This window comes from Danio rerio, chromosome 3 (assembly GCF_049306965.1).
Source record: "Danio rerio strain Tuebingen ecotype United States chromosome 3, GRCz12tu, whole genome shotgun sequence".
Lineage (NCBI taxonomy): Eukaryota > Metazoa > Chordata > Actinopteri > Cypriniformes > Danionidae > Danio > Danio rerio.
This window is the reverse complement of record NC_133178.1, coordinates 41,991,753-42,005,405: the sequence shown is the minus strand read 5'-3', so window position 1 is coordinate 42,005,405 and position 13,653 is coordinate 41,991,753. Positions and strand designations below refer to the sequence as shown.

Below are 13,653 nucleotides of genomic sequence, written 5' to 3'. Positions count from 1 at the left end.
CAATAACAATAGTCCTAATATATTTACTGTTATGCATTTTTAATTTTTATAGCTTCCAGGAATTCAAAAAATGACATATTATTAAATAATGTTATATATAATAGCTGTTATAATAGATGTTATAATGATAGCTGTTTTAACGTAAAGTTTGATTGAATTGCCTTTATTTACAGTTATGAAATAGTTTGACATTAAACAGGAAATGTAAACGGACTATAATTCACTTCATGAAAATGATTCGATGGACAGTCCAACAAACAAAAAGTTAATATTAAGTAAATTAATATTGAGCTTTTATATGCTTTCCAGCTAGTTTTTAGGTTCCAAAATATTCTCAAAGTGTTATATGTTGATTAGCCAGGACCATTTTCTATATGTAATTAAAACATTCCTTCTAGTTTAGGAGAACAAACTCTATGTCATCTGTAACGTGATACAATCTGGAAAGTTTAATGTTTGGTTAAAAAAAAAAACCTTCAAAGAACATCCTAAAAATTTCTTATTTGGTTTCTAAAACAAGCTTATTTTTTTATAGTTCTGAAGCTTACATTTCTGAATGAATTAAGTGAGTTAATGATTGATTCATTGTCATTTGATTAAATGAATCATTTGCTTGACATTAAAGGGATAGTTCATCATTAGTCATCACTATAAACCAGTTTGATTTGATTTCTTCTGTTAAGCACAAAATATTTGTTAAAGAAACCATTGACCTCCATAGTAGGAAAAACAAATACTGTAGTCTGTAGACTGTAGTCACAGGTTTTTAGCTTTCTTCAAAATATCTTCTTTTGAGTTTAAGAGAAGCTCATAAAATTTTATAACCACTTGAGGTAGAGTAAATAGTGAGTCAATTACTATCCCTTTAAGATACAGACTTTCCACCACCTTCTAGTTGTTTTGGTGTTATATTTATTCATCCTCAACAGGCCTAAACCGTACCAGGGTAAAAAAAAAAAAAACACACACACACACTAAGCAAACTGTTGTTTATTATTACTATGGGGCAACACAGTGGCTTAGTGGTTAGCACTGTTGCCTCACAGAAAGAAGGTGGCTGGATCAGTTGCCATTTCATTGTGGAGTTTGCATGTTCTCCCTGTGTTTGTGTGGGTTTCTTCCGGGTGCTCCGGTTTCCCCCACAGTCCAAAGACATGCGCTATAGGTGACTTGAATAAACTAAATCGTAAATGAGTGTTACCCATTACTGGGTTCCAGCTGGAAGGGCATCCGCTGAGTAAAACATATGCTGGATAAGTTGGCGGTTCATTCCACTGTGGGGACCCCTGATGAATAAATGAACTTCGAAAGAAAATGAAAATTCTTACTATAGATACCATTATTGCCAGTATCGCACACCCCTACTCCATCCTTCAGTAATGCCGTAATTCAAACTAATAAGAACCAAACATGCTGTCAAAGAAGCTGTATTCTGTAGCCTTACAAGGAAGCCAGTGTTTTTTGGCCAGTTGATCAGATTAAAAAACAAGATCTGTACTGACAGAGGCATTACAGGTCATCCTGTGAGCGAGGCCTGTAGACACTTCCCTTTATTTTCATGCGGTTTTGTGCAGTAAACGTTCCTCCTAACACAGTTAGATGGTGAAGATGGTCTTTAAACTAAGTGGGTACTTTTTCCTGTCTTTTTTATTTTTAATGTATGCTGTATGTGGCCTTTTGGGCTGAATATGATAAATTATTCTATATTTTACATATGAATATATCTATTTTTTAAAATATATATATATATAATATGTGCTCAGTCAGTCCTTAAAAGCTATTTACCATGAACGCACATAGGATTTTTTTTTTCACCAATGCTCTTTAATACACACTTGCCTATAAAAAAAAAAAACCTCCATGACGTATAAAGTATGCTGCTCCAAATTATTACTTTATATTTGTCAATGTTCAGATGAAACTGCAAGGTATTGGGGGAAAGTAGTCATGTTTGTAGTTAAAATAGTGCCTTTAACGTTGAGCTCGTCATCATTTAAGTACTGTATGAATGGGTTGTCATTTTGTTTTCCCGTGTTGGACAGATTTGCCTGTTTGATCGGTCTCATAGGCGTAATTCCTATACAAGTCGGCGATTGTAAATATGGAAAAAGGCAGCAAAAACTAGACGTAGATTAATCATATTCATGATTCTCATCATTAATCAGCTTGTATCACGTTAATCTTTGGTATTTATTTTATTTTCAACCTCTAAATTATTTTATTGACATTATTTTGTTTCCTTTTCAATGAACTACCCTCATGTACAAATGAAATCATTCTGTGTTTTTTATTTCGTTTTCTTTCATTCTGGCTAAATTTGAGGTGGTAAATTATTCCTGTACAAAGTCTGCAGTGTTTGTTTTGTACTTTTAAATAAAGCTTTTCTCATGTAATCTTGTTTGATTTGAAGTCTTTTTGGTTGGAGACGTCAACAAAAAGAAACAAGTTTCACTCTCATTCATTTATTTCCTATGAGAACAGATTTGTAAAACCAACTGTACAGGTAGCTTGTTTATAAGATATCATACTCGGAATCACACAATATATAAACACAACTTCCTTCATCCACATATATAAGGCAGCAATCATTGGCACAAGTTATACTCGTATAATGCTGCCTCCCGACATTCGTTTAATGGCTATTTTACAGACAAAATAGGCACCCTTATTTTGTCTATAAAGTAAAGAGAACACTTATTACATTCTCAAGTCTGTATATTTTCGAGAAATAATTAACAAAACAAGATCAAGACATATTAACAAACATACCGGCTAACATTTAAAAACAATTTTGTATTCAGACATAACAAGCGGTGTGCTCAGAAACTTCAAAAGGCAGGGTTTCAAAGACGTCAAATTCTGTTTGGAAAGTGATCAGGAGTTCACTTTGTGGTAACAAGCGGTAAATAAACATTTTCAATGGCTTTTTCATGACGCCTGAAGTATTTCATCTTGGACTGTTTACACATGTAAACCATAAAAAGAACGAATCACTCTTGAACGGAGAGCTAAACAACATCGTTTAACGTCAACAAATTAGCCCAGGTAACCGCCTGTTTTGTTGAACACTTAAAACATCATAGGTTAAAGCTTTACCCAACCAAACATTGGATGAATACGAATGATCTGCAATTAAAATACACAACAGTGGTGGAGACTCTCCTTTTTTTCGGCATCAGATCATATTCTCTTTGAAGACCTGGTGTGAAAATTAATGAACCTCCGAATCAAACAGGGGGGGCCAGTGCTCAGTCCCACACTTTGTCCGTGTGGTATGATTGATATGGAGGTTTCAAAGAGTCACATACAAATGTTTGAAGTGCCATCTCCAAAGCCAGGGCGTCTTTGGGAGCCGTTCAATTTGTCCTGGGAACCAGCAGAGGGATGCTGAGCAAATACTTCAAACGGACAGATGCAAGGATGGCTCTCTAACGTGTCGCTCCCTCATTCTTTCCATCCAAACACCCTCATGTTTATAAGACATTGGCTTGGTAGAAAAGTGGGACTCTTCATCACAGGGATCAACTGCAGCAACGGGATGAGCTCCGGACTACAGTGAGGAAAACAAAACAAGCCCTTCCTGACACCATCTCCTTTCATTCCTGGTGTGCTCAGATCCCTTTTTTAAGATCTCTTCATATATAGATATATAAAAACAAATCATGAGCTGATTTACATGATTAGCATTGGTATTAAAGTTAGAAAGAGTTAAATTAGTTTCAGATTCAATAAATAGAAGGGACAGGACAGATTCAAGCTAGAACTCATCATCTGTGTCGATCAGCATCACTTTGTCTGATTTTTTGGTGCTCTTGGAGGTGCTGATTCCCGGTTTGCCGTTTGCATTGGGCTGCACCACTTCCTGCGTGGACTGCTGGGTGTACTGCTGGTAAGCGGGAGAGAAGTTGTGGATTGCATCCTGAACCATGTCTCCAGGGTTAATGGTCTCCTTCAAGCCACTGGATATGCTGTGCATAGGTGCCACATTTTCTACAAAACAAAAACACGGTAGATTAAATTTAGGACATCCAAAACTTTTAATGAGCTATTCTAATTATTTTTAGACTATTAGAAGGGTGTGAAAATTGAGGATGAAGCAACCATAAGAGTCTACAGCAGAGCTGCTCAACCCTGTTTTTGGAGATCTACCTTGCTGTAAAGTTCAGCTCCAACCCTGATTGAACACACCTGAACCAATTAATTAGGACCCCGAACAGCACTTGATAATTACATACAGGTGTGTTTGATATGGGCTGCAACTGAAATCTGCAGGAAGGTAGATCTCCAGGAGCAGGGTTGAGCACCCCTGGTCTTCAGTAAGAAGCCATTAAAATACAGTCATCATCATTTAAAACTGGGTAAAGTCTAGATCGGATACGCGGCCGAATGTATGATGTGCTAGTGATTGTGAAATAAAGCTTTCTTAACCAGTGAAGCGCTCGACTTGATTGTATCAGAAAAAGGTTTGTTACTCGGAGCTTTCTAAATCAGAGCTCGATGAGGACCTCTTCTGGTTAAATTGTGGGAAAGCACGGCCTTGCAATATCAAATGTTCACAACTGACCAACTCATTCATGTAGTAACACAACAACAGTAATATAAACACAATTAATCAATTACTGTAGTTTTACACATAAGGTATGTTACATTATACCACCGATGACTAGTAAAATAATGTTCAAATAAATTTACATTTGTCGTATTCCAACTAGTCCTTCACCCACCCACTCATTCCAAGCGGAGATCGAACTGGCGACTACTGTATGGGAGGCGAATGCTCTAAGGAAGAGGCTTTGAGAGTTCAGACTGTATTCGCAAGCTGGCCTCTGCTAAACAGTATACTACGATATGCAGTGGTTTTCTTTAAAGATACTTGCAAAAAATACGCTTATACACTTTAGTACGTTTCAAAACCTTTTTACTATAAATTACTATTCTATTTTTGTTTAATTACTGGTGTGTGGAACCTGTGCAGTGCTTTGAAACAGTAGAAATGCATGTAATCGACACCTAACCTCTCGCTATACACCTTACTAACCCATGAGGGTGTTTGAACCTTTGAATCAAAATTTGAAGCAGTCACGAGGGTATAGGCAAAAATGAAGCTTCGGAAGTCACTGATCACATGATTATGGCAAAACGAAAATAGCTCCAGTACACTGCTTCATTGCGAGATGTAACTTTTTTGATAAATGCTTCGAAGCCTCGGCGCACAATGTCACATCACTACGATATGCATATCAATATAGCAGCATTTATGACATTGTATAACAATAATTAATATTTGTTACAGTACTGTGATGGTTGGGTTTAGGGTTAAGGTAGGAGTATGTGTTAAAAAATTCAGTTTATTGGGTAATTTAATAGATAGCATAAATAATACTCTGTACAACCAGGGCTTAATTTGTGCTGGAACATGCCGGATCCAAATCCGGAACCTCTAAAATCTGATCCAGCACCTCATTTTATATACCCCTCTCCTCATCCGCCCTCCTTCCTCGTCCGCTGTTCACTTTCACTGTCTTCCGTGACTCCCCAACACTCTTCACTTTCGTCCACGACACCTCTCCGCCATCCACCGTACCAACCAACAACCACCGCTCCTCCACGCTATCTACTTGTGAGCGCGACACTTCTCCATTTTCGGTGAACATGCCGGATTACGCACTGGGTACAACTTCTGTTTTTACATTACTGAGATGGTTGGGTTTAGGGTTTGGGGTGGGGGTAGACGCAGTAGGTAGTACTGTCGCCTCACAGCAAGAAGGTCGCTGGATTGCTGGTTCGAACCTCGGCTCAGTTGCCGTTTCTGTGTGGAGTTTGCATGTTCTCCCTTCCTTCGCGTGGGTTTCCTACTGGTGCTCCGGTTTCCCCCACAGTCCAAAGACATGCGGTACAGGTGAATTAGGTAGGCTAAATTGTCCGTAGTGTATGAGTGTGTGTGAATGTGTGTGTGGATGTTTCCCAGAGATGGGTTGCGGCTGGAAGGGCATCCGCTGTGTAAAACTTGTTGGATAAGTTGGCGACCCCAGATTAATAAAGGGACTAAGCTGACAAAAAAAATGAATGAATGAATGAACTAACTTCCAGCCATAACCATATCTGATCTAGCAACAACCTTAAACCTGACCTCACAACTACATGGCAGGTCAACAAATGATATGTAAGCTAGCGGTGTAACGATACACCAATGATTCAGTTCGATTCTTAGTATTGGACCACCATATGGTACATTTCTCTTTGGTTTGGTTCCGTTTGCTGCAACATTCAAAATGTCCAAATTCCGATCCTTCTAAAACCTTGTATCCAGAAGTCACTCGGGAACAATCACATTATCATTATGGAGCATGTCCAAAATTTGGTAGCCTTGGGGGTGGGTTGTACCTTGGTACTCAATGGAAGCATCACAATATAGGGTGTATCATGGTTTTTCAGTTCAGTTTGAATGTCGTCACACCCTTAACCGTAGGTTAGCTGAAGATATGGCACCACACAGACCCATCTTTACCTGACAAATCTAATGCATACTGCTGCTGGATCATGGTCATGTGGCATCAAAGTAGCGCAAGCACCAGCTGCCTGTGTCAGTTGCACCAAATCAGCTGCATGACCTCTGATGCCAGCACAGCTGTTCAACAATACTCGCAGGAAATCAACTGATTTATTAATAAAGTGTTGTAAACATGGTTTACTTTTGTTGTTGGGTTATTGGTTTGGGCATAAGGCTACTTCAATAAGCAGGTTGAACAAGGGCACTTATTGAGCAATGTTGCTTAGATACTTTATTACTAAGAAAGGGCAACAAAATGTGTATCTGGACCTGGTTGATCTAATTAGTTCGGTGTCTCACATGGCTGCCCAAAAAATAGCAAATTACTGGATATTTTCAAATATTGTATCTACTTACTCTTATAAGTAAACATATAAGGTATTTCTGACCTGTTTTTTAAGTCAGCCACAAGGAAAACAATCCTTGCTGTGACAAATGCAACAAGGTGATATTTGACATGTCTCATGTGGACAAAACTACCTATGTGCAGTGGTGTAAAGTGACATTACAAATGCTCAGATTACTGTAACTAGGTAGTCTTCCTCAGGAATTGTAATTTACGAAGTAGTTTTGAAAATGTGTACTTTTACTTTCTTTTGAGTACATTTTTAGTACTCTATCAGTACTTTTACTCTACTACTTTCCTTCAGCCTGCAGTCACTGCTTTATATTTTCTTGTCTGTGGGGATTAGAAATATCAGTCGCACATAGTAGGTCAATCGCATCATAATGAACTACTACCGCTAACTGTATTACAAAAAAATAAATAAATAAAATAAAACAAAACAAATTACTAATGTTTTGCTTCTTACACTTTACATACCTGAAACTTGCCTACAGTACTTATTTATTGTTGCTCTTACAGTTGTGTAAATTGCTTGTCCTCATTTGTAAGTCGCTTTAGATAAAAGCGTCTGCTAAATGACTAAATTTTTAATGTAAATGTAGATGAAAAGATGACAGATGTTTACTGTGCGATGACCGAAATGGCCTTAAACAACCAGCGGCCATAAGACATCAACATGACATCAAATTGACGTTGTACCCCAACGTTATGGGGATGTTGTATTTTGTTTGGAAATCAAAATTGGGTTGATGTCAGAAGCCTACGTTAGGCCGTCGTCAATATTAAACGTCCAACCTAAAATCAACATCTAATAATGTTAGAGCTTGATGTTGTGTGTATGTTACCACTGTGACGTCTATCAGAAGTTGGCTTTTGGTTGCCATACCTGACTAAAAAAATGTCAGTATTTGACGTCAATATCACTTTGGTTTTAGATGTTGGCTCGACGTTAGATTTTGGTCACTTTCACAAGCTAAAAATCAACCAAATATCAACGTCATTTGACGTCGTTATTGGACATCAAAATAATGTTGTCCTTAGACGCTGGCTAGACATTGAATTGTGGTCAACTGAAGTCACAAAATAAATCTGACAAAATATTAACATCTTATGACGTCGTGTGCCTGCTGGGCAATAACTAAATGCACTACAGAATGTTAAGTTTACAAAAATTTACAAATAACATGTAAACTCATCAGCTTTTTACAGCGTAGTACTCACTTCTTACTACTCTTGGGTACTTTTAAAGGGCTACTTTTTACTCATACTTTGAGTAATATTTACAACAGACACTTTTACTCTATTTGCACTACATTTTTAGACAGGTAATGGTTCTTTTCCTCAAGTATGAATTTTCAGTACTCTTTCCACCACTGCCTATATGAAGTAAAATGTGACTTGTCAAGTATGGTTTTACCCATACTCGAAATTGGTCTTCTGCTTTTAACCCCAATTTGAGCGGGGTTGAAGAGATATCACACACAAATAAACACACAGAGTGAGCATACACCTGGAGCACTGGGCAGCTATATAACCTTTGGATCACAAGTCCAATTCCCTAACTATTAGGCAAAAACTGGTACCTCTATGGAACTAGAGGTGAAGCAATCTTAGTCACACTGACTTCTGTTCTACCTGCAGGCTTTTTGGGCACTTGAGCTGGGCAAACCCTGAAAATTGTGGGTAATAGGAAAGGCAATAAGATAGATCTTTCTGGAATGCACATAAACACAATCCACCCCACGTAGATCTCTAATCTAATTCATCCAACCAATAAAGAGCCCAAGAACTGGGCAAAAAGACTTGCTGTAAATACAGACAAACTGTGAACATTCACCTTGGAGAATAATACACAGCCTGCCCAGATTGACTTAACACAACAGTCATATTCCACATTCTTTTTGCATTTTGTTTGTATTACACAATGCTTTAACAGCCGGTGACATTTCCACACAATGCAATCTTGCTATTATCCTCACCCTTGTGAGCACATCCCTGCTGGCGCTGCCAAGGTTCAACCCAGCTGTTCGCAAAATAGAAACCAGGATGAAAACACTAGCAATGCATTGCTCCGCTTCACTGATGGGGTTGCCAAATCACTCTTTTGCTTCATTTATCTACTACAGACTGAAGAGGCCCACAAAAGAAATTTACAAACCCCCCAGATTTTGGCTTAGCTGTGGATGTATTGAATGGGGTTACAGAGTACAGCCGTATACACTGGAAAATGATGAGTTCCAGCAAACTGCATTTTGCCTTGTGGCTGATGGATGAGAGCTCGGACAAAGGTGACGGCAGGCTGCCATGAGAGGGGTGGAAGTTTCTGACCTCCTGTTCAAGAAATACTTAAACTATGCTGGTAGATCTCCAGTGGCCTACACTGTGTGTGAACGGATGGACTATTGGGGATCTGGCCTCAAGAGCAGAGGGTAAAAACTGGACAAGCACACCATCCTGAGCATCTCAAAAGCTGGTCCACTTGGGAGAAAAGGCCGACCTGGAAAAGGTTTAACAGGTTTCACAACAGTCGTGACCTTTAAATCGACAGTGAACAGTGACTTCACCTTTCCCGCTCTGTGCTAAACTGTGGTTAAAACAAAAGCAGCTTTGACTTCATATGCCAGTAATATGAGTATATATATATATATATATATATATTATATATATTTTCTTTTTTTTTTCTTTATTGTCTACACTACCTGACAAAAGTCTTATCATCTATTCTAGTTTTAGTCACAACAAATAAAAACTTGACTTCTAGTTGATCATTTGGTATCAAAAGTGGCTTATATGAAAGGCAAAAGCCTCTAGATTACGTCTATTTGACCAAAATAAAATTTGATCATGTCTTGATTTTTTAATTGTTTAAATAGGACAGTAAGGTCTGAGTTGGGTTGGGAGCTGGGACTAGAGGTCTGCATTCCCGCGGCTGTCCCGCGGACGCCGCAGGACCCGACCAGATTTCTGCGGCGCGGGAATAAATTTCCGCAGTCGGTAACGGGTTTAATTTGGGACGGGAGCGGGCTGTCTAGCAATATCGTGGATATTGCTATGCGAAAGAAAGAGAGAGAGAGAGAGAGAGAGCTTTGCCTGTGTGTGTGCTTGGTGCTTGTGTGTGTGTGTATGTTAGTGCGCGCGCGCGCGAATGAGAGAGGGAGAGATTTCCCAGATAGCAAAATACACTCAGGCCAGTTCCGGCTAGATTCTCGCCTGCCGGAGACTTACCCCTCGGCCCGGCTCCGGCTGCCGGACTCCGGATGCTTGTGGACTCACTGCCCGATTCCGGCCCGAATCAATCGGGCCAGATGCGGCGGCCGTAAGCATGTCGATGCTGCTGCATCCGCGCCGGAATCGGCCCGAGAGTAATGTATATAAATGTAATGTATATAATTTATATAAAACCTTTTGGTATTATATTGGTACTTGATACATGGTATTACAAGCCTTTGAGTTGATATAACAGCAAACGCCTGTGTGTCTGCTTGATGCTTGTGTGTGTGTTAGTGCGCGCGTGCGCGTATGAGAGAGAGAGAGAGAGAGAGATTTGTCTGTGTGTGTGTGTGCTTGGTCAGCAGGATGACCTTTTGGATTTTTACTTAGTTCAAAGACACTACTGACTACGTTTACATGGACATCTGTAGTCTAGTTATTTGCCTTAACAGACAATAATATAATTAAGGTGTTTATGTGAAGTGCTTTCATGAAAGAGTTTTCTGTAATGTTGGGTGACTTTAACTGCAGTTCGGCACTTTCACTCATGAACATTTCATTCATGCCCCCATGACAAACTGGGGTATTAGACGCAAATAAGAAGGAAGGACTAGTGAGTGTGTTATGGAATTAAATAAGTCACACCAAATAGAAAGAAAAAAACTTTCGCATTTCGCGATGTGTGTGTGGTCCTTTACTGACAGCCATGTGTGTGGATCTCGTCAAATATGTGGCGAAACGTCCTACATGACGGTAATAGTTTGATTGTGGTGTTTACTTCAATAATGCCAATAATATATGCATACTCCATATGTCTTAATTCCATTTCTGTTTAGACTTTAGTCAGATTTAGGTAATCAAAAATCACTGTTTCGAGCTTATGTAGGCTTACAAAACAGTTCAAAATTCATGTTTAACTGAATAACCAGTTAGTAAACACAAGTACATCTTATTGAACATCATTTTTTTCATCACCAAGTTTAATAGTACAACAGTTTCTCAAGCAGTTTGTGATGCATTTTAGAAACAGGAGATGAGCCCCTGGTCTAATGCGCCACCTGGCTTGAGAAACCCGTTCTCAAAGACTTATATTTAGTCATTACTTGGGTAGCACACATATTCAGAATGCCTTCATTAGAAATTCAAACGAGCCATTTTATCTAGATTAATCTGGATTAATTCCAAGATTAAAAAAAAACATCTATGCCCACCTATAATATTATATATAATATATAATAATAATTTTTTTTTTTTTTAATCCTAAGAAAGATTTGCTGAAGTTTGAAGTAAGATTGTAGTGAACCAATAACTGACTACTTTGCGGTTGCTAATACTTAAATAGGTAAGTCATTTTTGTGCTATATCAGCTGCTATGGTGACCCCTGATAAAGCAGGGAATAACCTGAAGAAAAGTGAGTGAGTGAGTAGTGTTAAATCCTTGTAGTTGGTATAGGTAAAATGAATTTGTTATGTATATTTATTGTGTTTTGTAAAGACTTATATTTGGATGTCTACACTCTATTTAATATAGGCAGAGTTTAAGTTTCGTACCTCGCTTAAATGATCTAAGATTATTTGGCAGATCCCGGATCTTTTAATCTTGATAACTGATCTCTCGCTAATTTGGTTCTTCAAACAAGTTCGCAAATCAGATTAGAATGTCTGGATAAACTGATCTGAGATCGCTGAATGTGTTGTGAAGGACAGATCTATCGATCCTCGAAATCATCATCAGCAATGCAACGATTGGCTGACGGCACAGCAGCGTAATGACATCATCTGATTAATATTCAATTATCCATGTGAGCAAAATTACATCAAATTAGCAGTAAACGGTTTGTTAAATATGACACGCAATAACCTTCCACATTTGTTGTGAGCTGCAGGCTTTACACTTTCATGTGTCAAGAGTATTCATCATGTATTTCAATGCAAATCAGTGTATTTAGTTCCACATTTAGAAAAGATTTTCTTTATTAAAGTAGCCGTTTTTTAATCGGTGTAAAAAATAACTGGTTGTTTACAAAAGCGTTTTCATATTGGTAAAGGCTCTGCAACTTTTGTGAAGCATCAAATCACCGGCATATTAACTATCAAAACATGTTCATGACTGCTGAAATGTATTATTGCTTTAAAAAAAGTCACATATTGTGCATTTCTATTATACACAATTTGTACTAAAGCGGTCTAAAAAGTTCATATCAATAGGTTTTCTTTTTGCACCACCAGGTGGCAATCTTTGTACTTTCATTTCGAGGGTGCAGATTGCATATGTTTTTTAATATGTATAACTTAATTTATTTTATTAATGACTATAACTTTATATATATACAGTTAAAAAATATGTACCATTTTCTCAAATGTATATAACTACTACTGTAAGAAAATATCAGAATTCGGAACATACTTTCTGTATTATCTCTGCTTGAACTGAGCCGATCTAATCCTGTTTATATGAATTGAACCTGCTCCCGATCAGGTTTGACCTAGCAGAACTGTTGCTATGACAACAACTCTCGGATCAGCTTTGAAGAACGAAACGATCCTGGATCGTGTCAAATCGTCAATATCCAAGTCCAGCTAACTGAGTAATCCACGTACGAAGAACGGACCCCTGGTGCCATTTTAGAAATGTAGCTTTTAGCACTAGTTCTACCAGGAAGACATAATGTCACATCGCTCATCACAATCATTTCCAACCGATAGCCACGAGACTCAAGAATTGTATAAGTTTTTCATTCATTTTTTTCATTTGATTGCAGATACTGATGCGGATGTTTACCCACCATCCTCCCCACTACCACCATATTGGCCCTGTCCAGGGGGGTAAGCTCCGCCCCTGCCTTTGTCCTCGGCAGCCATAGCTGGATCAACAAACTTTCGATTCAAGCTATGGATGGGGCCTCTGCCAAAGAAATCCATTCATTCATTCATTCATTCATTTTCTTTTCAGCTTAGTCCCTTTATTAATCAGGGGTCACCACAGCGGAATGAACTGCCAACTTATCCAGCATATGTTTTACGCAGCGGATGCCCTTCCATCTGCAAGCCATCACTGGGAAACAACCATACACTTTCATTTACACACATATACTACTGACAATTTAATTTACCCAATTTACTTATAGCGGATGTCTTTGGACTGTGGGGGAAACCGGAGCACACAGCAGAAACCCACATGAACACTGGGAGAACATGCAAACTCCGCACAGAAATGCTAACTGAACCAGCTGAGGCTCAAACCAGCGAACCAGCGGCCTTCTTGCTGTTAGGCGAACGTGCTACCCACTGCGCCACCGTGCTGCCCCAAAGAAATCCAATGATTTGTTAATATCAACTTTGTCAAACGATACTCATCAGATAAATGAAAATTAATATCATATTTATCTCCCTGGTCTTTCTGTTAGAAGTATTGATATGGCACCTTATACTAAAAAAACAACAACAACTAAAGATGAGCCAGAACACATTTGTAGGTCTTCTTACACATATGCCTACAACTGTTATCTAATATGCTTTAATATCCCTACAGCTTATCTAATAAGCT

At 38.5% G+C, this 13,653-nt stretch overlaps 1 protein-coding gene across 1 annotated transcript in view; it reads right to left on the bottom strand.

Annotated features, from left to right (window-relative positions):
• Positions 1 to 2,446: 2,446 nt before the first annotated feature.
• The window catches only part of tmem184a (transmembrane protein 184a), a 37,451-nt gene continuing 26,244 nt past the window's right edge, over positions 2,447 to 13,653 (bottom strand). Inside the window, 1 exon segment of the mRNA NM_213520.1 lies at positions 2,447 to 3,990. Within this exon segment, the coding sequence (NP_998685.2) occupies positions 3,758 to 3,990 (233 nt within the window). The 3' untranslated portion in view covers positions 2,447 to 3,757.